The sequence below is a fragment of the Squalius cephalus genome (genome assembly GCF_949319135.1).
Source record: "Squalius cephalus genome assembly, chromosome: 4".
Taxonomy (NCBI): Eukaryota; Metazoa; Chordata; class Actinopteri; order Cypriniformes; family Leuciscidae; genus Squalius; species Squalius cephalus.
In genome coordinates, this window is record NC_137125.1 from 26,111,059 (window position 1) to 26,138,993 (window position 27,935).

A 27,935-nucleotide genomic window follows, 5' to 3' on the forward strand; every position below is an offset into this window, starting at 1 on the left:
CTACTCTATTTTTCAAGCGCAGTGTGAACGGCCCCTTATGTCAACGTGACATTAGCCTAATCCAAAATATTTCCATACTGCATTAGAGACGCCGGTCACCATGTCTCAGTGTTTTTATGAAAAGGACGTAACTGTGCACCTTTCGGACAGCGCATCAAGAACCGGATTAACCCGAAGAAAAGCTACTTAAGAAAAGCTGGTACCATAACGGTTACATTTTTTTAGTACCGACTTGGTACCGAAATACCGGGTATTTTGACAACATATATATCAGAGATGGAAATTAACTTTTTTGTCCACCGGCCACTGTGGCTGGTGGATTTCAAAATCTACCAGCCACTCAATGTTTTTACCAGACACTTTCTTGTTTTTAACCGACAATGTGTTAACTGCATGTGAAAATTAATACTACAAGATCTACAATACTTAAAGCAGTTTATTTAATCTCAAGTCTCAATGAAATACTGACATTTTCTCTCTCTCTCTTATACACTCTTCCTCTCTTATATATATTTCTCTTTTTTACCTGGATGTGGCATTTGGGTGAATTGTGGTCTTTTATGGCTTCCAGTTTTAGGTTTTTAGTCCCAACAATGAAACTATTAGGCCCTGTTTACACGAGAACGCTCGTGGGTGAAAACGTAAAAATATTTTATCAGATGTGCCTTTCGTTTAGACGGCGACAGCGTTTTTGGGGCTTAAAAACGAGAAAAAAGTGAAACCACCCTCCAGAGTGGAAATCTTAAAAACGCTCCACCGTCGCATTGGTGCGTTCACACCGGACGCGAATAGCGCGTCAGGCGTGAGTGATTTCAATGTTAAGTCAATGCAAAGATGTTTTCTCTGCAGACCTCTTAACGCCTGCGATTTAACGCCACATTTTTTTTGAAGGTGTGCCTCCTCTAAAAGTGTCCGCCGTCCGTGTGAAACAGTATGCTATCTTTATTTACCCGCCACGGTGGCCGGTAGGTGAAGCGAGTATACCCGCCACAACACAAAATCACCCGCATTTGGCTGGTGGCGGGTGCTAATTTCCATCCCTGATATATATATACACACACACACCACACATACACACACATACACACACACACATATATATATATATACATACATACACTAGGGGTGTGACGGTTAGTATATAACCGTGAGACCGACGGTTATAGTTGAACACTGTCATTAGAACTCTACAGTGTGTGCAGAATTATTAGGCACATTGATTTTCTGATCATATTTTTTTTCCAGGCACATTTGACCAATTCCAAACCACATTAATCGTAATAACTACAATTAATTTTGTATTTAATCATTTATAAGTGATATATAATTGTTCATGAAGGCTGGAAATGAAAAATGCCTTATTTTCAGGTGTGCAGAATTATTAGGCAAGTTTTCTTTTACAGATAAAATAAGCTAAAAAAGAGATTTAACTCAGACTGAAAAGTCAAAAATTATTAAATGCCCATGAGAAGGATGCAATACTAATGCATTATTAGAGATTGCAGTTAAGGCATGACCATTGGACAGTGAAATGCTCATTAGGTCAGCAGGGTCAGACAAATACAGGTGGAGAAGAAAAGACACATGTTAACTTTAAAAGAATGAAGAATTAAGGTGAAGAATTAAGTGTGAAACCATCAGGAACCCTTTAGTCTCCAGCGCCACCATTTTCCAGAACTGCAACCTACCTGGAGTCTCCAGAAGAGCAAGGTGTCAGGGTCTCAGAGACTTGGGTTGGGTTAAGAATCCTAAAAAATGACCCCCTCTTAATAAGAATCACAAGCTGAAGTGTTGTGAAATACATGAAGACTGTTTTTTTATAGGCTTTATAGACAGACAGATTGAGAGTGAGTCTTGAAGGACCAGCACCATATCCTCTTCTACCACTATTTGAAGAATTTATCTTCCAGAATACGTTTTAATAGGTTTTGGGAGTTTATTTTTAGTCCATCTCCTACCCTGAAGTCCGTTTTGCAGAGATGGACTAAAAATGAACTCCCAAAACTTACTGTCAGATTCTGGAAGATGAATTCTTCAAATAGTGGTAGAAGAGGATATGGTGCTGGTCCTTCAAGAGTCACTCTCAATCTGTCTGTCTATAAAGCTTATAAAAAACAGTCTTCATGTATTTCACAACACTTCAGCTTGTGATTCTTATTAAGAGGGGGTCATTTTTTAGGATTCTTAACCTAAACCAAGTCTCTGAGACCCTGACACCTTGCTCTTCTGGAGACTCCAGGTAGGTTGCAGCTCTGGAAAACGGTGGCGCTGGAGACTAAAGGGTTCCTGATGGTTTCACACTTAATTCTTCACCTTAATTCTTCATTCTTTTGCAGTTAACATGTGTCTTTTCTTCTCCACCTGTATTTGTCTGACCCTGCTGACCTAATGAGCATTTTCACTGTCCAATGGTCATGCCTTAACTGCAATTTCTAGTTTTGCATTAGTATTGCATTCTTCTCATGGGCATTTAATAATTTTTGACTTTTCAGTCTGAGTTAAATTTCTTTTTTTAGCTTATTTTATCTGTACAAGAAAACTTGCCTAATAATTCTGCACACCTGAAAATAAGGCATTTTTCATTTCCAGCCTTCATGAACAATTATATATCACTTATAAATGATTAAATACAAAATTAATTGTAGTTATTACGATTAATGTGGTTTGGAATTGGTCAAATGTGCCTGGAAAAAAAATATGATCAGAAAATCAACGTGCCTAATAATTCTGCACACACTGTATAACCGCCAAAACCGTGTTATTAAAATATTTTTTACAAACATTTTTTATCATAGAGAATGTTTAAATACTAATTAAAAACAACTGTTAACAGTCTGTGTTATTAATGGTCTATGTCATTTCCAACTGTATTTGATTCTTTTCCAAGTACCCCCTGACCAACCGCCAATCGTTTGAGATAGAAATAAAAGCTATGACTATGATATAGTGATGTGCCATCATTATGAGATTTATTAAACAAATGAAAAACATTTGCAATAATAAACATTAGCAATAAACATTTGCAATAAAAAACAACGTATCATTACCGATAACTGATTGTGCAGTTTAATTACCCCTTGACTGGCCCCAAACATGTTTGATAAAAGAAACATATACAGTGTGTATATAGCCTGTATGATGTGTATTACATTTTAGCTCAAAAACAATTGTAATAAAAGATAGGATCATAAGATGCGCAATATATCGGGAGACATGGTTTTTACCACTTAATGAATTAATAAATGTTTCATCAACCAATTGCATGTAATTAATAAATAAAAAGCAAATATAGCAGACAATATAATAACCGTGACATTGAGGCGCCGGCGCCACGTTCACTTGCATTGCATTGTCAAAAGCCTTTCTTTAAAGCAAATTTCGTTTTGTACAAATTGTATCTTCATTTTAATAAATGTTTCATCAACCAATTGCATGTATTTAATAAATAAAAAGCAAATATAGCAGACAATATAATAACCGTGACGCCGCATTCACTTGCATTGCATTGTGAACTAGAGCGCATCTCATCGTATATGAATGAAACTCAGTATAGGCCTATGCCTCATACATTAGCATTAAATATCTTTGCTGCGTCCTTTGTAGAGCAGACAAGGGCTTTCTTGCGGCTCGCATCAGCAGAGCATTGCATCGTCCATAGACCGCAAAACAATCAGCAGATGGCGGGCGGGTGCGGCTTTGAAATTTGGTCAAAAAACGTTGGTGCGGATTATGAGTTTTGTGATGCGGTTGCGGATGAAATAATACCCCATCCACGTATCTCTATCGATAACAACATTGAACACTACACAAATATTAATTTTATTCTTTTAATTTAGGCGATCAGTAATCAGTGTCTGCTCGTTTATTCAAACTAAGTTGTCCTATAACAGAAAAATGTGTTTTCTTTACCAAGAAAGTGGCAAGATGAAAACCACTATTTTCTGTTTCAAACTTTTACATAGCATTTTTAGGTTATAATAACAGAAAAAATTCAAATCCAGATTTTGATTTTCAAAGATTTATTATAAAAACAGATTTTTCTCCCAAAATGCAATAAATCCATGATTTTTCAAAACTTTTTTTAAAGATTTAATTCAACCCATACATACTATAAATACATTGCATTAATGTGTAAAACTGTTAAAAATAGAACTGTAAAGAAGATTAAAAACTGATTTACATGACACCTCTTGTATTAGACTACAGAAAATTAAATTCATGTTTAAGACATCTTTGTTGTATTGAATTGATTGTATTGTGCATTCTATAAATCCATTGCATTAATAGAACAATATTCTTTGTAAAAACTAGAGTTGAGCCAGATACTCGGCTGAAACGATTATCTGGTACGGATAAAGCACTTTTGCTGAGTACGAGTATTATACGTGTCAATATCTGTGCTCGGATTGAATAAAAATCCTCATTGGGTAGCTGACTGTCTGCGTTCTGTGAGGATTTTTATTAATTAAAAGTTAAAAGAAGAAAGTTATGTTGAGATGAAAACTCTTGTTCATTACATTTTACTTCATAATTGCAACCGCATGTGTTGTATTCATTGTTGCAAAACTTGTTCTGTATATAGTTCGTTTGTTATCGTGATCAAAACCATTCATATGAAGCTCAATGCTGATGCTGTCATGTAAATAGTTTTCTAATCAGCAATAAATATAACAATTTCTGATCAATCCATATCAATTGCATGCTTAAAATAACATACCGGTTAAAAGCCCCGCCCATTTCAAGACAACTCAACCCACTTCCGGGTTAATTCCCGTCCACTTCCGGGTTAGGCTCCGCCCAGTCCGAGTACAGATACAGATAATTCATATGGTTAACAGAGACAGATACAGATAATGCTGTACTCGCTCATCCCTAGTAAAAACATTCAACAACTTATCATTCATTAAGAAATCAGTGAATGGTCACTCTCAAAAGGCTGACACAATGAGCAGCTAATCTTCATGACTGTCACAGTCAACATCATTCGTCTGTGACTGAAAGAGTGCATTATCATAGAAGGCACGCATATTGGCACTCACACCTATTTCAGAGAGCAAGTTCAGCACATCCTTCCTTTTTGCTTCTTTCACTGTGCTTTCATTGGGAAGCTGACTTGGCTTAAAGTTTGCCCACTTCTTTCCTCTCTTCAGTATTGAGTGATAGCAGTATTCACTGCTACACAGCCTTGAATCCCAGTTTGTCATTCCTCAATTCCAGCATTCTTGCATCACTTAGCCTAAATGACTTCTGAGCCTTTACAAAAACCTGTGTTTCCGCCTTGAAATCATAACCCTTCCAGTGTTGCCCGTAGATGTGAACATTTCCATGGTTGCGCAAAATTTTGTACTATTCCTCCGGCATAAGAATGTTATCCTTCTTTCGAACCTGTTGCTCAATCCTTCCAAATACACGGTCCACAGGCAGAAAACTGTGCCCCATTATCGGAAATGCATACTCAGCACTAATCCTAGGAAATGCCTCCTTCATTAAGGCAAACAGCATGGACAGAAGATTTATGTTTTTGTTTTGACCGAAACAAGAATCGCTGAACAATTGCAGCCTTTGAGCGCAGTTAATAGCACCACTCAACTGTTGACGTAAACAGTGGTCCAGAGCTGAAGTAGTCATGTTGCTACCTTTTCTATTCTCATGCTCCATCCATGTGTACAGATGAACATCATCCAGTGCTTGTTTACTGCCCTTCCCATGGTGAATAACAACACCAAAGACGTACATGTGCAACTGTCTGGAATAGTATGCCTGACCAATGGGGGATCTAGGAAGTATCAAATTCTGCATCATGTCAAAGCAAAGAGTCACTGCATCATGATCTACTTTCCCCAGCAAATCATAGAACACCTGTGCTTGTCTCCTGTGTAAAATGTAGGATGTGGACTCACTGCGTTCTCACCGCTCTTCTTCAGTTAAGCTAGGGTCCTTAACTCTGTTGAAACCTGGCACATGAAGAACAGGCATCTGTGGCAGGATGCCCAAATCCAAGGTTGAAGTGCTGTCGAAAAACAGTGTAATACAGGGAGTAGCTGACTAAATCATGATTTTGCTGGTCGAATAGCTTGTGCATTCTCTTCACGCTGAGGTCACTGGGTAGGTATTTCCGGCCAGGTGCTCCCCTTCTTCCATAATGGCTAGCCCTACACATAAACGTTTGGATGTGATCTATCACGAGCTGCTTCTTGGCCTCATTTTCAGCCACCTTACGAGCACCACCCCTGCGTTCTGGTCTGGCTGTAGCATTGAGAGCATAATACTTTGCCACTCGAGACACACGATCTTTGCCGATACCTGCAATGACAAAAAAAAAGACATTTATTTGGTTATGTATGTATGAATGTAGGGCAGACTAAACGCTTTTTGACTTTCTCAGTTTGTGTAAACCTACTTAGGGTTCAGAGTATTTATTTTTTCCTGAATTTATTTCACACATCTAGTACAATTATGTTAAAATGATATCTGATCTTATCAAAATAATATACAAGACAAAATAAAATATTTTCTCATTACAATACAATTATTAACTTTTTCATATATATATATATATATATATATATATATATATATATATATATATATATATATATATATATATATATATATATATACACACTACCGTTCAAAAGTTTGGGGTCAGTAAGATTTTATGTTTTTAAAATAAGTATCTTCTGCTCACCAAGGCTGCATTTATTTGATAAAAAACAAACAAAAAAACAGTAATATTGTAAAATATTATGACAATTTAAAATGACTTTTCTATTTTAATATATTTTAAACTGTAATTTATTCCTGTGATCAAAGCTGAATTTTCAGCATCATTACTCCAGTCTTCAGTGTCACATGATCCTTCAGAAATCATTCTAATATGATGAGTTGATGCTCAAGAAACATTCATTATTATGTGTTGAAAACAGTTGTGTACAATTTTTTTTTTCTAAATTCTTTGATGAATAGAAAGTTCAAAAGAACAGCATTTATTTAAAATAGAATATTTTCTAACATTATAAATGTCTTTACTGTAACTTTTGATCAGTTTAACTCATCCTTGATGAATAAAAGTATTGATTTATTTAATTTCTTTCCTCCAAAAATAAAATTAAAATTCTTACTGACCCCAAACTTTTGAACGGTAGTGTTTAATGTTACAAAAGCTTTAGATTTCAGATAAATGCTGTTCTTTTGAACTTTCTATTCATCATAGCATCATGAAATAAAAATGTAAATAACTGTTTTCAACATTGATAATAATAATTAATGTTTCTTGAGCATCAAATCATCATATTAGAATGATTTCTGAAGGATCATGTGACACTGAATAGTAATGATGCTGAAAATTCAGCTTTGATCACAGGAATAAATTACACTTTAATGTATATTCACATAGAAAACAGCTGTTTTAAATTGGAATAATATTTCACACTATTACTGTTTTTGTTTGTATTTTTAATCAAATAATTGCAGCCTTGGTGAGCAGAAGATACTTATTTTAAAAACATTAAAAATCTTATTGACCCCAAACTTTTGAACGGTAGTGTGTGTATATATTATATATATAAATTATTTTTGATTTTTTGGAGTTTGACAACAAACACAGCGGAAAACATAGCTATACAGCTAGTTCAAAACATAATAATGATTAATCATTTCTGAACATTGACTCTCAATCTTTATTCACCTTTTTCTCATGTTTTGTCAATAGAATTCATAAAAGTATAGAATAAAATAGCATAGTTCTAAAAGTGGCTGATTGTAGTGACATGCCCAACCTGCACAACTGGGATTTAAACCTGGCTAGTGTCTTCTGCTAGTTAGCGAAGCATTTTAGAACTAACTCAACTTAAATAACACATTGGAGATTAAAATATCAGATTTGTCTCATTTTAAATAAACACAAAAAATAGAGATAAAAAATTAACAATGTAAGTAAGAAATTTATTTTTGCTATGGTTAAATAAATGTTCAATGATATCTTTCAAAGATTTCTGAATTTTGGCGCAATTTTTTCCCTCCCCTATGTATGTATTTATTTATTTATCTACCTATTCATTCATTCTCTGCTTCGTATAATAATAGTATAATTAATAAATAAAAAATAAACTCACCCAATACGCTGCAAAAGGTGGCCTTGCAGACAGGAATCTTTGTCGGATGATCTTCAGTCAGCAAATGGTATTCGTTTGTGACCTCCCTATTCTTCTGCATATCGCTGTTGTCAACCTTGGGACGTCGCCGCTGAACTTTTTTGACGGCGATCAGCTGTAAAATGGCTTGGTCCTGCTCGGCTTTCGTGGACATTGAATAAAACAATTGAAAGTTTTTCAAAAGATCCCCTGGGGTCAGTGTGTCAGCGTGACAGAAGTTTGATGCTGTCGTGTGAGAACAAGCAACAGCCGGCATTTTTCCTCCTCCCGAGTGCCTCATCTTCTTAATCTCCTCACGTAAATGATTCGATTTCGATGGCTTGCGTTTCTTCCCTACCACAGAAACCACCACAGGTTCATCAATGCCATTATTAATTTTTTTGTTTGTTTGTAAATCGAAAAGTACACAGTAGATAAGAAAAACAAGAAAGCCGGGTGTATTTAAAGTCCTGCTGTTACGGTTTACAAAACGTGGAATGGTGCGCAGTGATTGGTTGAGCAGATTTATCGCATTCTGCAGAGAAAGGAGACTGGCGTTTGTCGCGGTTTGGAAAGAAAGGGAGAAAACATGACAGAATAACACGGCGGATATCGCTTTTTATGCAAAATTAAAAATAGACTTTTCAATAACCACCAGATACAATATTAATTTTAGCAGGAACTCATTTTTTTTTTAAATGGCGTTTTGGAACCAAACTCATCATATATACATACACACACTAAATTATCTTTTTGATTTTTTTATATTATTCAAAAATGTTCATATTTTAAATAAAAATATTTGTAGTGAATACGGCTGCATTTGAGTCCTTTTCCTGCTGAATTCTGCTTTTTAATATTTTAACTACACTGAGGATTGCTTGCCGCATGATAATTCTGCCTTAAATTGTGTTCTAAATAGCAGAACTCCCATTCCATTCAGAAAATTGTTTTATGCAAATAATGATCAATGATGATGAATGACTTGATTTATAATGACAGACGCCAAAGGACTCGCTCTGTGATCAGTTGGTCGATTGGCTGGTTTGAAACCTAGCTTCTGTGCATTCAAACACTTTAAGGATCAAATCTACTAAAGTCTTATACATGAGGCTGAAGTTTGATTGTGGCCACCACTCACATCCATATTGATAAATGGCAAGTTTTTGGTGGCCGTAAATGAGGCCCAAATAAATCTGTTGAACAATGCATTCCAGTTTGCTTAAAAATTGAACAAGCAGCAAATTAGTCTTCCAGGTTCTGATGTCATCTCTGCACCACTCTATTTCTATAATATATAATAATTTGATAACATGCTACTTGTATCAATAAAGTTCACTAAAGTTAACCCCAATCATCTTCTTGACTCCTCTCATGTTAGAAATTCAGCAAAAAACTAAAAAAAAAGCTCAACCAGCAGTGCAGAGTAACACGACCTGTGATTGGTCACTTAGTGTCTAATCTTTAAATGAAGATGAAATTAGGCTTTTTAAAATAAACTACAGAAAGCTGCAGGAGGACAGACATTGTACAAAAACACCTTTGAGTGAATTGAGAAAATGTACAGGCCAAAATATTTGTAGCCAGCTATTAAACAGAATTTGCATTGTTTTCATTAAAATCACAGTGAAATGAGTGGTTTTCATTTTAGAAGTTTTAGAAGTAATTTACTCAAAATAATATATATATATATATATATATATATATATATATATATATATATAGACTATTTACGTATCATTTTCCTGCACAGTTCAATAAGGATCAAATGACTGAGTTCAGCTTTGAGAATGAAACCAACCTGTTTGTTCCTCAGTATCTTCATGTTTCACACTGAATACTTCTTCAATTCTCAGGCCTTCACTCTCCTCTTTAATAAATGGAATTTTTGATTGTTCCTCAGTAACTTCTTGTTTCATGCTGAATGTTTCTTCAATCTTCATGTCTTCACTCTCCTCTTTAATAAACGCCATCTTTATAATAGTGTGTCTTGTGGATCTCAGTCTCTTCACCAGGAGTATTTCTGTGTGTTTGTCCTGTTTAAGATGAGAATAATTAACAGAAAGAAATATAAATCCAAACTAACTTAAATATCTGGGTCTCAATCAGCTCTAGTTCAGTAGTTCTGATTAACAACAACAACGACGACACACACACACACACACACACACACACACACACACACACACACACACAACCATCAAAAGCACTACAAACATATAAAGTTAACATTTACATTTCTTCTTTCCGTTTGGTATTGATTCAGATAATATATTTAATAGATTACATTTTCATGAGAACATTAGCAGTTGGTTTGTTAAAGTTGTCATTACATTTGTTTGTGTTCTCGTTGCATTTACACTGTTTAGAAAAGCTGTTTTTCCTTCACTACTTGCCAGTGACTGAATACGTGTAAATAATAAAATTATTCACGATATATGAAGAGAAGTGAGACACACCTTTTCTGTTATTCGGATATAATGGACTTTTTAACAAAAAATATAATTCATTTTACATTGCATGCAACAGTCTGCATCGATTTAAACACTTTGTCTAAACACAAACCTTTCTTCAGCCGAGTAACAACAGATGCAGGAGCGCGGCGCGGACATATGACGTCATATTGCCACACCAAAATAAAAGTCCCTCTCACAAGTCGTGTCTGAAATAACAAAATTGTTAACACAAAAACACAAAACATACATCAATTGTAAAATATATCTCAGCGGTATTCAGAGTTGAATTCTTAGTTAATTTAAAGTGCAGACACCATTTTTACCAGGGGGCAATTTTTTTGTTGTTGTTTTTTGTTTATACTAACAAGCCATTTTTCTACATGTTCATTAATGCATTTCTCCCAAAAGAGCCATATCTAAAACTAATACTTTACTATTATACAATGAACAATTTTTGTCAATAAAATGTATTAAAGTCACAGACTACACAAAACTAACAAATATGCAACATTCAGTCAGTAACATTAGAATGTGTTATTAATCGTGCTGTTAATTGTGATTTTGACTCTCACTTTGAGTTTCCCCCTGAGCAACATCAACCTTTCCAGTGTTTTAATTAATTTCTGCTTCAGGAATAATATCATAAGGTGACAGCAGGAAAACAAATCAAAAGTTAGATGTTAGTGAAGTTATATTTATTTTTAAAATGCAAGGTTCAATGGCTGAGAATTGTGTTTTGTGTGATTTGTGGAAGATTAAACAAATGAACCGACCAGGGCCATAGGCAGGGTTTTAAAATCACAGTGGTGCCAAATTTGAGCTAGTTAGGGTGGTTTGGTAGCCTGGCAAACCAGACCCACATCAAGATGTTGAGTCTGGGAACTCTGATGGGCGGGAACCTGGGAACCGATGGGCGGGATAAACGGTTGTCTTTCAAATTCCCTCTGCACGCTAGGGCTGAACGATTTTGGAAAATAATCTAATTGCGATTTAGTTTTACCAATATTGCGATTGAGATTTAATATGCGATTATTTTTTAAGATCTTTATCTTTTCTATTATTCAACAAAAACAAGCAATAAATCATTGTAAAATAGGGAAGGGAATCTTTAGGCACCTCATGAGCCGATCAAATTTCTTTCTTTAATTGATCTTATTAATAAAACTTAAAATATTTAATTACATAATTATAAGCAGGCCTACTTATAATAATTACACATTAAAAAACTAAATTAATACAATTACATGTTAATAATTTTAACAAATTTAGCTTCAAAACAAATAACAAAGAGGGGAAAAAATATTACAAGCAATAAACAAAGAGTGCTTTCAGTATTTAAGAGTAGGCTGTCTGAATGTTTTCATCTCTTTTGAAATTATAAGATGTGGTTTGTTTTGTCTGTTTAAGAACTTAAGATATAACTGACTGTGTCCCATTAATTTCGCATCATAAAAGCATTTTGAGATGCAAGTACATTTAACCACGTAGACGGTGAGTATTTGAAATTGAAAGCAGCTTCTGTCTGTGATTTTCATATTTTTAATATATAAGCCAACTGCATTCCAAGACATATGATGCCTTCGTAGAACATTTGTAAGTAAAATACTGGCGGGCGAGACCGCGCTGGTGCGCACTACAAAAGTAACATCATGCGGACCGCATGTATCTCATTTCTTGTGCTATGATGAAGCCTGCGAATGTCCTTGTAATTCGCTTCAACTTTTCCGAACTTTATTAAAGATTATTTCTTGTAAGGTTTGAGTGGTGACGTGTGTGTGTGTGTGTGTGTGTGTGTGTGTGTGTGACAAAGGAATTAGAAGCAAGCAGAATACGGTTGTTTATAAAGCACACATAGCGTCATCACGTATCTGTGTTTAAAACTAAGCTCAGACATGAATCTGAAATTATCTTAATCGATACAGAATCGTTGGAGAGAATCTATAAGACAATATCACATAAATTAAACATAAACTGTTATTTCCTGTAGCCTATGCCAGGCCTATATGCGTAGCGTGCCAAGTTGATGCTTCATCTGCAATACAGACTGGTTTACTCTCGCATGTCACGTGACCAGACTGTAATCGCAGCTTTGCGGTTAAAAAATCGCATTTCATCATATTGCGATATTATCGCAAATGCAATTAATCGTTCAGCCCTACTAGGATAGTGCTACAACCATCCAGAGCATTTGCCCACCAGCGTAGCTAGTTGATAGATTAAACTTTTGCTGTATCTGTCATCATTATGTTAAGCCCGCCCACCGACTCTATACACGATGTGATTGGCCTGACTAGAGTTTGGTTTTTCCAGCTCGAAAGTCAACGGAGAGTTGCTAGACTACACTGCCTGCAAAATAAAATTTGCTACCGCTAGGGTGTGTCTAGATTTCTAGGCTAGCTGTTTGGGGGTTCCCCTGAGAAAATTTTGATTTCTCTGATCTACATTATGTTCATTTTAAGACATTTGAACGCCAATAAATAGCTTTCAAAACCATGTCAGTGGGCAGTAGATTATTTGTCAACACATGCTCTCTCCGCATTTCCATCACTCTTTCTTTTTCTCTCAGGATCTGTCTCTTCCCCTCCTTTGTCTTTTCATTTTCGTGTCTGTGAAAACTGATATTTAGCCTGTTTTATTAATCATTTTCTTAGACAAGGTAATTTACTGAAGGCTATGAACACCAGGTAAATAAGTTTATTAAAGTCATTCATAATGTGTATACATTCATTAACTTATGCCAGTCTGATAAAATCAGCTTCTTTATGTCTCTTGTCCCCTCATATTGACAGTTACCAATTATTACATTACATGAATCGCATAAATTATAAGCCTATTTTAATTTAAAATGGTCAAATTAGACAAAATTGTATAAGTGTCACAAAACAGGGGAATTAAGGAAGGCAGGCAGAGGATCCAAGTGCAATTGAGTTGAGCACGGTTGATAAGGCTAAACTTAAACACAGAGCACAGAGAGGTTAGGTTTGGTCTCAGAGGTCATGTCAAAACAGGCAGGGAGCTTAATGGCGTCTTTGCTGGTCATAAAGGAACTGCAAAGTGTTCCAGGTTGGTCATTTCTGGGTAGACAGGAAGTTCATAAACAACCTCTGAGGTCGCGTCGAGGCAGACAAGCAGATCTTCAACGACCTCTGCGGTCGTGTCGGTGTAAACAGGTAGTTCAGGAATGACCTCTGTGGTTGTCGAGGTAGACAGAAAGTTCATGGATGACCTCCGAGGTCATATCAGGGCAAACATGAAACACGGGAACAACCTCTGTGGTCATATCTGGGCAGGCAGAGAATTCTTTAAAGACCTTCATGGTCATATCTAAGCAGACAGAGTTCATTGGTCGTAACATGGCAGACAGGGAGCTCTGGGGCTGAAGCTGGCTCTGGAGCACACTAATGGGCTGAAGCGGGTTCACAGGCTGAAGAGCAGTATACGGCCCAAACACACACAATGGCTGCCGCCACTGCAGAGATTACCAAGGACAGAGGAACAACCTGTGGGTCAGATAGCGCAGAAACCAGCGGACTAGAGAGTACTGAGGCCAGAGGGTTAGATGGGGTCTCAGGGAAGCCAACTTCCAATGCCTAGTAATCGCCTTGGTAGCTTCAAATGCAACATTCATGATGGCTGGAAATACTGACATGGCGTCCATGGTGGCCGGAGACTCTGGCATGGTGCCCATAACATGACAAGTCTCTGTCGCTCCAGCCATGACGATTGGGGACTCTGGCATAACGGGTACAGAGTGAATGTCGTGCTCCTCCTCCACAACAGCCATAGTCAATGCAAAGCCACTTAGCTGAGGGAGGAAGAGAGGGAAGCCACACACTTAACCCTCTACTGCATAGCGTTGCTCTCAGGCAACAGAAAGTTTTCTTAAGCCACATTTCCAGCACATGTTCCAGTACACATTTCATGTACTGTTTCCAGTACATGGTTGCAATAATTGCAACCAATCAAAATGGTCAAATGATTATTATGGAATGGTCCAATAAGGTGTGGGAGTCACTATAAAGCATAATTTGAAGGCAGGACTTCCTTTTCTGACATATGGTCACAGGAGCACATGATGTAAGAAGAAGGTAAGATTATTTGCTTTAGTAATCTTATTTAACATGACATGAACTGTAAATAAAAAATGAAGAATGGACCCCAGAAAGAGGTTTGAGAGGCAGAAAAAACATGTTTAAAGCCCTATCTTATATTTAGTCAATTCTGAATAAAAGACATTTTCAAATCTTATATACAGTAACTTCTGAAGGAAATAGGTTCTCTTACGAGAGGTCTCTCGTACTGCGTAATATCTTACGCTAGGGGAAAATCTCTTTTCCGTGAGATATTGAAGCCAAAAATTATCCTTAATTTTGAAATAATGTAAAACGCGTTGCAGCAGCATGCAGACATAGGCGAGACTGCTCACGCGCCCATTGGCTGCCCTGCGGCAACTGCAGCAGCCTATCGAGAGAGGCCCCTCGTGACGTCAGATCCAATGGGATCTGGCCGAAACGGACATGGCTTGGGCCTTTAAATACAGCTCGACAGGCTGATAGAACCTGATTTTTCATCTCTTCAGCGAAGCTCTCGCATCGCTGGATCCGGAGAGGAAGAAGCCGCGCCGTTTGAGAAAGCCTTCTGCGGGACGAGCCTTTGCATCTGAAGCCGCTGGCCGACAACTCGCCGCCTTCAGTCGCCGTTCCTGCTACACTATACGGCGTATAATATCCTTTTCTCTGCTACTGTGTGTTCGCCGCTGCGACGCACACTCCTTTTCTAAAAGAGCCGAGCGTCTTTTTCAAGATGCCTCGCACCTTCTGTGGCTCGTGCCGAGCCCCACTCAGCGACGGGGACCGCCATGTCATCTGCGTTTCCTGCCTGGGTGAAGATCATGCAGCTCTCGCGCTCGCTGACGGCGGCTGCCCTCACTGTGAGCTATTGCCCATGGTGACTCTGAGGACTCGCCTGGCATCCTTCACCGAGTCTGCACCTCTGCCCGCTGCGGTGCCGCGCCGTAAAAAGCGCTGTGCTCAGCGGGTCCCGGAACCTCCTCCAACCCGTGGAAGCTCACCGGTTCGCCCGCCAGCTTCTCCGCCTGCTTCGCCTGAGTCTCTCACTGCCGGACAGTGGCCGCTGTCTGCCGTCGCTTCCGCCATCTGTGACGACGAAGAAGCCGCGTCTGTGGTGGATGACCTACCTACCTTCTAAAGCTTGCCGCACGACTTCAGCCATGCACAGTCGCGCTTACACCACCGCTGGACATGGCCATTTTGCAGATCTTCCAGGCCGACCTTCTCCGTAAGCTGGATGAGGAAGGACCGGAAGCTATCAGCGTGCCGGACTTGAGAAGCGCCACGGTCCTGGCTCTTCTTCTGGCTCACTAAGTCCGCTGCACAGGCCATAGGGCGGATCATGGCTTCTCTCACCGTAGCGGAGAGACACTTATGGCTCACGTTCTCTGAGATGCCGAACTCTGAGCGCTCCGCGTTCCTCGACGCCCCCATCTCTTCTGCCGGCCTCTTTGGATCATCCGTTAAAGATTTCGCGGATAGATTCGCTGAGGTGCAGAAAACGTCACAGGCCATGAAGCACTTTTTGCTTATGCGCTCCAGCTCCGCAGCAGGCCGCTCGAAGCTCCCAGCCGCAGCCGCAGCCCACCACCGTTTCACAGCGTCAACAGGCCCGGGACCCAAGACCACGCTCTAGCTCTGCTGGCCGCCGCGTGGGCCCCGGCCTAAGATTGAGGTAAAGCCAGAGGCCTCAAAGTCTTCCTAGCCAGCTTAGGAAAACGACGGTGTTCAAGTCCCGCTGCGGCCAGACTTTCACCAAAACTTCTCGCTCGTTCAGTTCCAGAAAATGCGACTGTTCCAGTGTATTCTGCAGTAAACAAGCCGATACCACAGACCGTTTGCCTGCACACAAACGCCATTTTTACGGCGACCCAGATAAATCCCATAAAGAGTGTATTTTCTGGTATTCCAGCCACGGCCGATGGTGTTATGAGTGTAGTAAAAATGTGTTACGTTTGTGACGACGTTTGTGTTACAGCACACCGAAGCTCTCCGGTTGCCACCATGTCGCGACCAGAGCCCAGATTTCATTCAACCCCTAGCTATTCATGCAAGTGCATGGGCAAAGCTTCCCGGGGTATCAGAATGGGTGCTGAACATTATAAAGAGAGGCTATTCGCTACAGTTCGCTCGACGTCCCCACCGTTACGCGGCGCAAATCGAAACTACGGTAAAAAAGGAAGTTGCACATCTACTTCGAGCCAAAATAGCGAAACTGTTGAGCAAAGGGGCCAAAGAGCTTTTATCTCAAGCTCAGAGCCAAGGGGGTCTATACAGCAGATATTTTCTGGTACCGAAAAAAGACGGGGGTCTCAGACCCATTCTAGATCTAAGACAGCTGAACAAAGTGCTTTCAAAACGCCGGTTTAGAATGCTCACAACCAGGAAAATCCTCACGCAAATTCGCCAAGGGGACTGGTTTATGTCAATAGATCTGAAGGACGCGTATTTCCAAATACAAATAGCGTCACATCACATGCGACTTTTGAGATTCGCCTTCGAGGGCCAGGCATATCAATACACAGTCCTGCTATTTGGCCTGTCCCTGGCACCCCGTACATTCACGATGTGCATGCCACTTGCACCCCTGAAACTTTGGGGCATGCGAGTCTTGAACTACTTGGACGATTGGCTGATTCTGGCCCGATCTCACTCAGAGCTCATGGAACACAGGACCATATTACTCGAACATCTCGAGAATCTAGGTCTCAAAGTCAATTGGGCGAAGAGTTCACTGTCTCCCAGTCAGAGAATATCTTTTCTGGGCACAGAACTGGACTCGCTGTCTATGACAGCACAACTATCGCCACAGCGCAGACTGAACATTCAGCGCATGACGAAATCCTTCCGCTGCGGCACTATAGTCCCTCTCAGAAGGTTTCAGAAAATGCTGGGTATCATGGCGTCAGCATCATCAGTACTCCAGCTGGATCTGCTTCGCATGCGCCCACTGCAGTTCTGGCTAAAAGCGCGAGTACCGCCTTGAGCGTGGGCCTCCGGTCTATTTCACCTCAAGGTCGATCAGAGATGCATCTCAGCTCTGAAATCTTGGAGAGCGACCGATTGGTACCAGTCAGGTGTAAGCCTGGGGACTTCCTCGAGTGTGAAGGTGGTGTCTATGGACGCCTCCACCTCGGGATGGGGAGCGCTGCTCGAGGGCAGACCGTTCTTCGGCCAGTGGTCAGAACGGGAAAGGCTTCTACACATAAACTGCCTGGAAATGATGGCAGTTGACAACGCGCTGAGGCACTTTTGTCCCCAGATAAAAGGACACCACGTCTTGGTCCGTTCGGACAACATGTCAGTGGTGGCCTATATAAATCGCCAAGGAGGTATCAGGTCCCGAAACCTTTACAGGCTGACGGAGCGCCTCCTGGTTTAAGCTCAGCACAATCTGCGCTCGCTGAGAGCAGCGCACGTGCCAGGCCACCTGAATCTGGGACCAGACAGACTGTCCAGAAACAATGTTCCGGCAGGAGAATGGTCCCTGCACCCACAGACAGTCCAACTGCTGTGGAAGACATTCGGTAGAGCAAAGATAGACCTGTTTGCGTCTCAAGAAAACGCTCACTGTCCGGAGTTTTTCTCCAAGAGCAGGGATGCGCTGGCCCACGTCTGGCCCCGCTGCCCGCTCTATGCTTTCCCCCCCATCACGCTCCTGCCTCAGGTATTAGAGCGAATCAGGGAAAACGGATGCTCAGTGCTACTTGTGGCTCCGTTCTGGAAGAACCAGGCTTGGTTCCCAGTTCTAATGCAACTGACAAGCACTGCCCCATGGCCAATACCAGTGAGGAAGGACCTCCTCTCTCAGGCCAAGAGCTCGATCTGGCATCCTCGCCCAGAGCTGTGGTCCCTACATGCGTGGGCCATCAACGGGTACCCGCTAACCTCCTGGTGGGAGTGTTAAACATGATCACGCAGGCTAGGGCCCCGTCTACTTAGACGGTGTAGCGTTTATATGCCCGTATAAATATAATTCATTATTATTCATAACAGATTATGAACAATAATTAATAATTTAATTATTTTCAGAATTTACTGTAGCAGAATCAATAGTATGATCATTTTATCAGTTCATCCAATGAACAGAAAGCGTAAACAATCATTAACTCTAGGAAATATAATATCTTCCTGGCCAAGAAAGTATAATCCCTAGCTAACAGTAAATTAAGAAATAAATCAAGGGTAAAAGCATAGGTAACTTAGATCGAAGTTCAAGACAATAAATTCGTAAGCACATAACACAAGTAATACTTCTCTGTCCAAATACAAACAATACTTTATTGATTATATACTAACACATAAAACTAATATCTAACACAACCACACGCACACACACATTCATACGAGTTGCAGAAAGGAAGAGAGTGAGGAAAGAGTGAGATGATGAAATCTCAAGATTCTATATGCACTTATAAGACATGACCTGGAACGAACCATCAATCATTAATTAACCCTTCTATCGTTTCTTAGACAGGTTATGAAATTTATATCAATACACCAGTTCAGCTTTTAGTCTGGAGGTTACTTGCTTGTCTTTTGCGTTCCTTTTGGGAATTCCTTTGGTCAGCGTCAAAGGGGGTTTCCCTCGTTCGTTCGTTGGCTCTCCTCGTGCTTGGATAGATGGGGCGGCCAGTCACGTGGTGTGCTGGCGGGTGAATGAAAGTCTTTGAAGTTGAAAGCGTGCGTTGCAGCCGTGAATCGTGGACCAAAACTTTGCAGCAAAACTTAACTTAAAACCGAGACTTTCAATCGGAAAAGAAAGGAAAACTCAGAAAAGAAAGAAAATTGAGATGAGAGTAGTAAGATGGCTTGAATAAAGCTGTTTAACCCATGTTCTTCTGATCTTGATTTGGGTTCTTTCGTCTGCGCGTTTACATGGTTACTTGTCTTGAGAGCGAGAACAGAGAGCGAGAGCACAGAGATAGAGCGCGACTGTTACGTGTGGGTATAATATTGAACCGTTAGTGTGTGTGATTTATTTCTTTTGAGTTCGTAGGTGGAGTTTTGAGAAGGGATTTTCCCTGCATCGCGGAAGTGAAGTGACGTCATGAGAGTTCCTGCTATTTGAGCCGTGACGGTGTTGATGGCTCTATCTTGCTCTCTCCGCCTCTCTCGCCTGATTGCCAGCTGGGGGTTTCTCGGCTTGCGGCGAGCTCACTCTCGCTTCGCCTCGCCATGCTGGAGCGATCCTTACGATTGTGTTTTTGAGTCTATTTTATTCTTTAAAACCAGGTAGTGGTGTTATTTTCTCAGTACACTTTTTGTTATTTATTTAGTACAGCGAAGGTAAGCAGTTGCCCGGAAGATTCACCCGTTACAGTTATTTTCTGGAGTTAGGTAAGATCTCTCCTGGAACAATAGGTGTAGCTAAGGGTTCCTGTTTTCTTGTAGCTGCCCTACCTGTGTTGTTGATTTATGATTATTGTTGGTCCATCTCTTGAGGTGCTTTATTATCCTCTCATTAAAACTTATGGCGTGGTTGACGTCAGAAATGTTACCCAATCGTCTGTGATTTTTGATATGTTCGGTCCTTGTCTTTTGTGTGTTTTTAAAAGAGCCAAAATTAGATTAAGGGCCGTAACATATTTGGGCGCTCGTCCGAGATTGAATTTTGTGTGGCTTTGTTTGATCTTTTTGATCTGCTCACACTTTGTATTTGTTACTTGAGTAACTTTGAGTAACTTTGTTTAATCACAGTCGATTGGTGTGAATTGTCTTGTGTAGTGCTCGTTAATTTTTTTCCCTTATAATAACTCGACGTTCAATTTTGATCATGTTTGAATAAGCAAACTTTGTTGCAAAACCGACGCAAGTTGAACTGCTTCAAATAAATAGAGCAGATCTTATGAAAGTTGCTGCTCATTTTAAAGTCAGTTTTCGTAAGACTTCAACTAAATGCGAACTTCAGATGTTGCTTATTGATTCATTGCATGAATAGGGCGTTTCTGGTGATGAGGAAAAGGAGGACCTTGTTGACGGTTCAGATCTTGCCGTTAATAAATTAGATGAACATTTTATGGGGCCTAATAAATTGTCTCTGTCCCGCGAGCAGCTTATTGTTGAACAGAAGAAAGATGAGAAATTGTCGTCCCTCTTTGAAGCTGTTGTTCCTGCTGAGCAACTCGAGCATGTATCGCAAGGATACTTTGTGGAAGATGGGGTGTTGCTGAGGAAGTGGAGACCACCTACTGCATCTGCTGATGATGAGTGGCAAATCATTAGGCAGATAATAGTTCCCTCCTCGTATCGCTCCGAAATTTTGAGTCTTGCGCATGATGGTTCATTTGCTGGTCACTTAGGAGTGAACAAAACGTGCTATCGCATACTTCGAAAATTTTTTTGGCCAGGCTTGAAAACTGATGTAGCAAGTTATTGCCGAAGTTGTCACGTGTGCCAAATGACGGGAAAATCGAACCAGAATATTTCACCTGCTCCGTTACATCCAATCCCAGCTATCGGTGAGCCATTTGAGCGTGTGATGATTGATTGTGTCGGTCCCTTGCCTCGCACAAAGTCGGGAAATCAATACTTGCTGCTTACCATCATGTGCACGTCAACGCGTTTTCCAGAGGCAATTCCTCTGCGTAAAATTACTGCACCAGTGATTGTAAGATCACTTATAACATTTTTCTCACTGTTTGGTCTTCCGCGTACTATTCAGTCTGACCAAGGTACGAATTTTATGTCCCGTGTGTTCAAGCAAGCTCTGAGTCAGTTGCATATCCAACATTGCACGTCAAGTTGTTACCATCCAGAAAGCCAGGGAGCACTCGAAAGGTTCCACCAGACTTTAAAATCAATGTTGCGTGCGTTCTGTCTTGAATTTCAAAAAGATTGGGACAAAGGAGTGCCTATGGTTATGTTTGCAGTGAGGGAGGTAGTGCAGGAGTCGTTGGGCTTTAGTCCGGCCGAGTTAGTGTTCGGGCATACTGTCCGTGGCCCACTGAAATTGATTAAAGATCATTGGACTAGTGATACAACTCCAAACAACATTCTTGACTATGTCTCAGAATTTCGTTTCAAGTTGCGCTGCGCATGTGAGTTGGCCAAAGAGAACTTGGAGATGTCACAGCAACGAATGAAAAAGCGTTTTGATCGTCATGCTAGACTTCGTAGTTTTGCTCCTGGTGACAAGGTGTTAGTGCTGATGCCAGAGCCTGGGTCTGCATTGCAGGCTCGTTATTATGGTCCCTATCAAGTGAAAGAGAAGGTGAGTGAGCTTGACTATGTTATTTCGACGACAGACATAAGAAAAAAAACTCGTCTATGTCACATTAACATGCTTAAGCCGTACTTTGAGAGACCGCCAGATTTGTCTGGACGGAATTCGGCTGTGTTAACTGTTTCACTCACAGACTTTCCGGTGACCGGAGAACAGGCGCTGTCCAGTGCTGATGTACCTGAAGTTGAAGCATTGTCCAGACCTGAAGCCCTGATCCACCCATTGTGTTCTGCTGTATCGGACAGCGGTGATAATTCCACTTTCGAGGAGGATGTAGAGTTTCCTTTCACAGAACTGGTTGCGGGAAGATTGAAAAATTCTGAGATGATCCGAACCTTAGACTCGCATCTTTCCCATTTGACCATTGCTGAACGAGCTGACGTAACTAATATTATTCGGACATACAGTAATTTGCTCTCTGATGTTCCATCTCGTACTTCGTTAGAGCATGATATCGATATTGGTGACTCGTTGCCTATCAAACAGCACGCATATCGGGTAAGTCCTGAAAAGAGAATTCTGTTGCAAAATGAGGTGACCTTCATGCTTGAAAATGACATCGCAGAGCAAAGCTTTAGTCCTTGGAGCTCACCTTGTTTGCTGGTTAAAAAGACTGACAGTACATTTTGTTTTTGTACTGATTTTAGACGCGTTAATGCTGTGACCAAACCAGATAGTTATCCATTGCCTCGTATGGAAGATTGCGTGGATCATGTCGGAAATGCTGCATTCGTTACGAAAATCGATCTGCTTAAAGGATACTGGCAGGTGCCCTTGTCAGATCGCGCAAAAGAAATCAGTGCGTTCGTGACACCAGATCATTTCCTCCATTATAACGTAATGGCTTTCGGTTTACGAAACGCCCCGGCAACCTTTCAGAGATTGGTTAATCGTGTCATCGAAGGCATGCATAACGTTGAAGCGTATTTGGATGACTTGGTCATTTACAGCGCGTCTTGGTCAGAACATGTAGAACAACTCAATGTGCTGTTCAGTCGTTTGTCTCGAGCTAACCTTACGGTTAATTTAGCGAAGTGCGAATTCGGTCGAGCTACGGTCATTTATTTGGGAAAGATTGTTGGTGGTGGTCAGGTTAGACCTGTTGAGTCTAAGGTCGAGTCTATCACTCATTTTCCCGTGCCCAACACACGTCGCGAGCTCCGTCGATTTTTGGGTATGGTAGGGTACTACAGACATTTTTGTAAGAATTTTTCTGTTGTTGCTTCGCCCTTAACCGATCTTCTTAGTCCTAAGGTTCCATTTAAATGGTCTGAGATTTGCCAATCGAGTTTTGAGAAAATCAAAGCACTTCTAGTCAATTCTCCTATTTTGTCCGCTCCTGATTTTTCTATTCCGTTCCTTCTTGCTGTTGATGCAAGTGACACTGGTGCAGGAGCTGTTCTCCTTCAATTAGACCCGGCTGGTGTTGAGCATCCCGTTTGCTACTTTTCACGCAAATTTAATAAACATCAGCGAGGTTATTCCACTATTGAGAAGGAGGCGCTCGCCCTTGTCCTTGCCATTCAACATTTTGATGTTTATGTCGGTTCTGTTTCGCACCCACTGATTGTTTACACGGATCACAATTTTCATTAATCGAATGAAAAATAATAATCAACGTCTGATGCGTTGGAGTTTGTTTTTACAGACTTTTGAGCTGGACATTCGTCACATTCGGGGTAAGGATAACGTGATGGCTGACGCTTTATCTCGTATTTGAATTAATTGTAGTTCACTCTGAGGTAAGATCCTTTCATCAATTAATCATTTAAGGGTGAGGGTGTTACGTGTGGGTATAATATTGAACCGTTAGTGTGTGTGATTTATTTCTTTTGAGTTCGTAGGTGGAGTTTTGAGAAGGGATTTTCCCTGCATCGCGGAAGTGAAGTGACGTCATGAGAGTTCCTGCTATTTAAGCCGTGACGGTGTTGATGGCTCTCTCTCGCTCTCTCCGCCTCTCTCGCCTGATTGCCAGCTGGGGGTTTCTCGGCTTGCGGCGAGCTCACTCTCGCTTCGCCTCGCCATGCTGGAGCGATCCTTACGATTGTGTTTTTGATTCTATTTTATTCTTTAAAACCAGGTAGTGGTGTTATTTTCTCAGTACACTTTTTGTTATTTATTTAGTACAGCGAAGGTAAGCAGTTGCCCGGAAGATTCACCCATTACAGTTATTTTCGGGAGTTAGGTAAGATCTCTCCTGGAACAATAGGTGTAGCTAAGGGTTCCTGTTTTTTTGTAGCTGCCCTACCTGTGTTGTTGATTTATGATTATTGTTGGTCCATCTCTTGAGGTCCTTTATTATCCTCTCATTAAAACTTATGGTGTGGTTGACGTCAGAAATGTTACCCAATCGTCTGTGATTTTTGATATGTTCGGTCCTTGTCTTTTGTGTGTTTTTAAAAGAGCCAAAATTTGATTAAGGGCCGTAACAGCGACCGAGAGAGAGAGCGACAGAGAGAGAGCTTTGTTTCGGGTCTAAGATTTTAAACTCAAAAGTTTGTCCCACCTCCTGAAGAGATCGGACCAATTAGACACTGGCTTTATTTGTCTCATCGTAAATCATGCGCTATCTGGGGTCTCCTTACTCTCCAAGCTCTAGCAGAGAGTACAGAGGCCACAGTTTGGGCATCATTACTATTATAAAAATACGAAACATTTTACACGGATTTCAATCAAGCCATCTTTTGAATCACGAGCATACGATCATACTGATATGAAACACAACACACTTTCATTCAAACATCTAACAGTTACAACCATTAAAGGACTTACTTGGGATATAATCTTATTAAACATGCATATAAGTGATAGAAACAATACAGGATTATGTAGTTGCATGATGTTTGATCATAAGTCCATTGAAAATTGTTCTTGAATGATTTTATGTATTGTTATAGGTAAAAATCTCAGTTCTCTGGTTTGAAGAGAAAAGAACTCTGTTTGGTCATTCAGAGGTCCCAACGGGGGAGGGGTCAGGAATGTTGTGGGTAACATCTCTGGTTCTCTGGTTTGAAAAGATTTTACACCCTGAGGTCATTCGGAGGTCCTTATGAAGAATGTGGTCTGTTTTGTATCTCTCTCATGGGACCTTGGTCTCGGTCATTCTCTTAACCAGTCAGTGTTCGGCAACAAAGCTAGCATTGACCAGTTATTTCGTTAGTGCTGGGGGTCAATTTTAAATAGCCAGAATGATGATGATCATGAGACGTTCTGAAGAAATCTTCCCCTTTGTTCGGTGGGAAGTGGAAAGTTTGAATTAATTTTCTGGAAGAAGATTAGTTTGTGTTTGGTTCAATCTCATTGTTGCTACAACGGTTCTATTCCTCGAAATGGTCTGTGTTTTCTAGCTGGTGCACAGCTCGTGGTATATCACCACCGGACTGCGGGGTGACGGAGGTTCTCTCCTTCCTGCAGGAGCTACTGGATAAGGGCAGAACCCCATCCATGCTCAAGGTCTACGTGGCGACTATAGCGGCGTTTACTAAACCAACGCTTGGTTTACTTGGGAGAAACGATCTGGTCATCCGCTTCCTTAGAGGAGCTAGGAGGATGAATCCTCCCAGACCTCCCTCAGTCCCCATGTGGGACCTTTCTACGGTTTCGGAAGCCATGAAAGGTGCCCCATTCGAGCCAATCCATTCAATAGAAATCAAACACTTGTCTTTCAAGACAGTGTTTCTTATGGCTCTCGTTTCAGTAAAGCGTGTAGGGGACTTGCAAGCGCTCTCAGTGAGCGCAACGTGTATGGAATTTGGGCCAAATGACTCGAAAGTCATACTCAAACCGAGGCACGGGTACATCCCTAAATCCCTCAACACACCGTTTAGGGCTCAGGTCATTTTCCTGTCAGCCCTGCCGGTCTATAATGAGGAAAAGGACGCGAGCTTCCTTTGCCCGGTCAGGGCATTAGGGGCTTATGTGTCTCGCTTGACTGTCTTCAGTCAGACAGAGCAGTTCTTTGTTTCGTTCAGCGGACGTTCTAAGGGACTAGATGCGTCGAAACAGACTCTATCCAGGTGGATAGTTGACGCTATAGTGCTGGCTTACACTTCTAAGGGCCTGCAGTGCCCTTTGGGTGTCAGAGCGCACTCCACGAGAGGCATGGCCTCGTCGTGGGCTTGGTCTAGTGGGATTGCCTTGCAGGAAATCTGTATGGCGACAGGCTGGGCCTCCCCGTCTACATTTATAAGGTTTTATAACCTAGAGGTTCCCGCTTTGCAGGCTAAGCTGCTTTCGGTCTAGTAAATCTGTAGTGTCTGCCCCGATGCTATCGGCCCAGAATACTGAAACTGCTTGAGCGTCGCTCGCTGAACGATTAAATAACTCTATGGGCAGGGTGTAAGACCCATAATATTCTTCAGTCCAGGCTGAGTTTTTCGCCCTGACTGTGTGGAACACTGTTTATATGATTAGCTCCTTATAGAATGCTACTTATTACGGGAATGATGCTATTCTAGCCCCTCTTCCTGGACTCTCTGCGAGTCCCTGGTGATTATGCACTATATGAGCCCCGGGCACCTGCCCTTGGGACTTTGGTGATGGATCTCAGCACGCACAGCGTTTTACACTGTGTTCCCCTAGCGTAAGATATTAAGCAGTGCGAGAGACCTCTCGTAAGAGAACGTACTCGGTTACTAACGTAACCTCGGTTCTCTCTAGAAGAGGGAACGAGTACTGCGTATCTTTGCCATGCCTGCAACACGCTCTGGTTCGCTTCGGCGATGAAAAACCAGATTCTATCAGCCTGTCGAGCTGTATTTATAGGCCCAAGCCACGTCCGTTTCGGCAGGACGTGACGTAGTGGGCGCAAAGCGCCCCCATTGGATCTGACGTCACGAGGGGCCTCTCGATATTACGCAGTACTCGTTCCCACTTCTAGAGAGAACCGAGGTTACGTTAGTAACCGAGTACGATTTCAGAAAGCAAAGATATTGATACCATAAATGTTATCTTTTTCAAGGTGATGAAGTAAACAATAATGAGAGAAGTGAAGAAGAAGAAAATGAATCTGAGAATGATGATGGTGAGGATGTCCCTCAGCAACCAAGGTGGAAAACCAGCCATGATTGTAGTTTCCCTGCATACCCTGATTGGCAAGGCAGCCTTCCACAAGTTGATGACATCTTATCCCCTGATCAATACTTTAAAACGGGGTCTCCAGTGTTTTTTAAAAGAAAGCTACCACTGTTTGATGTGTGTATATGGACTGACAAAAACGTTTTAGTCAAATGAATTACTTGTTACTTGTTAAGACATATCTGAAGTGGCCAAATGCCATAATGAAATATTTGAAAAGAGTGCCAGTTCCCTCTTGATTTTCCTAATAAATGTTGAGACAATATTACATTTTTCTCTGTGATTTACTACCTATACTGCATATTTTTGCCCTGGGGCAACAAAATAAAATCAGGGGGAGGTTGATTTTTAATTTTTATTTATTTTGTTAATCTGTTATCTTAAATCTTCCAGAAAATAAGATTTTTTTTTAAGTGCAAAAACATAATTCATGCATTAGAGGGTTAAGACATTTATAGGCCTCACAACCCCTTTACTCAATGTGAGAGGGCTTCTAGTCACTGAGATAAAAACAACTCCTTATATGGTACTCAGTTATCTGCAGCTGTGACAATGATCCAAGGCTGTGTTTAGCCTGTTCAAGGCTAAACACAAAATAAATTTATCACAGATAGCTGGTTTCCTTTATGTTTGACAAAAAATGTCTTATATGGTTTGCTATGTTCAAAAATGTCTTATATGGTTTGCTACTTGCTATGTTAAAATTTTCCACTACACTCCCCCTTTTGATTACATATAATCATACAAAAAATGTAAAGTTATACATTTCTCAATCCATACATTAGGTCATGTAAATTCACTAGGATTTAATACATACCATCATTATCAACCAAATGGACCCATTAATGATGTTGAATAATTTATTCACCCTTTTCAGGAAATTCATCCACTTCTCCTAAAATACTTTACCATGACTTAATGGATTCAGTTTAGCTATAAAATATCCTACAACCTAACAACGACATTTAGGTGGTAA

General features: G+C 40.6%; 1 protein-coding gene across 2 annotated transcripts; it reads right to left on the reverse strand.

The window, feature by feature from the left end:
• Window positions 1-2,948: 2,948 nt before the first annotated feature.
• On the reverse strand, window positions 2,949-27,824 carry LOC307157462 (uncharacterized protein). 2 transcript variants are annotated; one of them, XM_079869372.1, is made up of 5 exons: window positions 27,777-27,824; window positions 10,698-10,794; window positions 9,934-10,168; window positions 8,115-8,486; window positions 2,949-6,303 (listed from the first exon to the last, which is right to left on the reverse strand). In XM_079869372.1, the coding sequence occupies exons 3-5, from the start codon at window positions 10,103-10,105 to the stop codon at window positions 5,939-5,941; spliced, it is 909 nt and encodes a 302-aa protein (XP_079725498.1). In that variant the 5' UTR covers window positions 10,106-10,168; window positions 10,698-10,794; window positions 27,777-27,824; the 3' UTR covers window positions 2,949-5,938. The 2 variants fall into 2 exon arrangements, with proteins under 2 accessions (XP_079725498.1, XP_079725499.1); XM_079869373.1 differs by lacking the exon at window positions 27,777-27,824 and having other exon boundaries at window positions 10,592-10,716.
• Window positions 27,825-27,935: the final 111 nt, after the last annotated feature.

Coding starts and splice junctions, on each gene's coding strand:
- LOC307157462 (XM_079869372.1), bottom strand. CDS start 10,105: ATGGCGTTTATTAAAGAGGAGAGTGAAGACATGAAGATTGAAGAAACA. Junction 8,487..9,933: donor AGATACTGAGGAACAAACAG/GTTGGTTTCATT, acceptor TTTCTGTGGTAG/GGAAGAAACGCAAGCCATCG. Junction 6,304..8,114: donor CACCTTTTGCAGCGTATTGG/GTGAGTTTATTT, acceptor TTGTCATTGCAG/GTATCGGCAAAGATCGTGTG.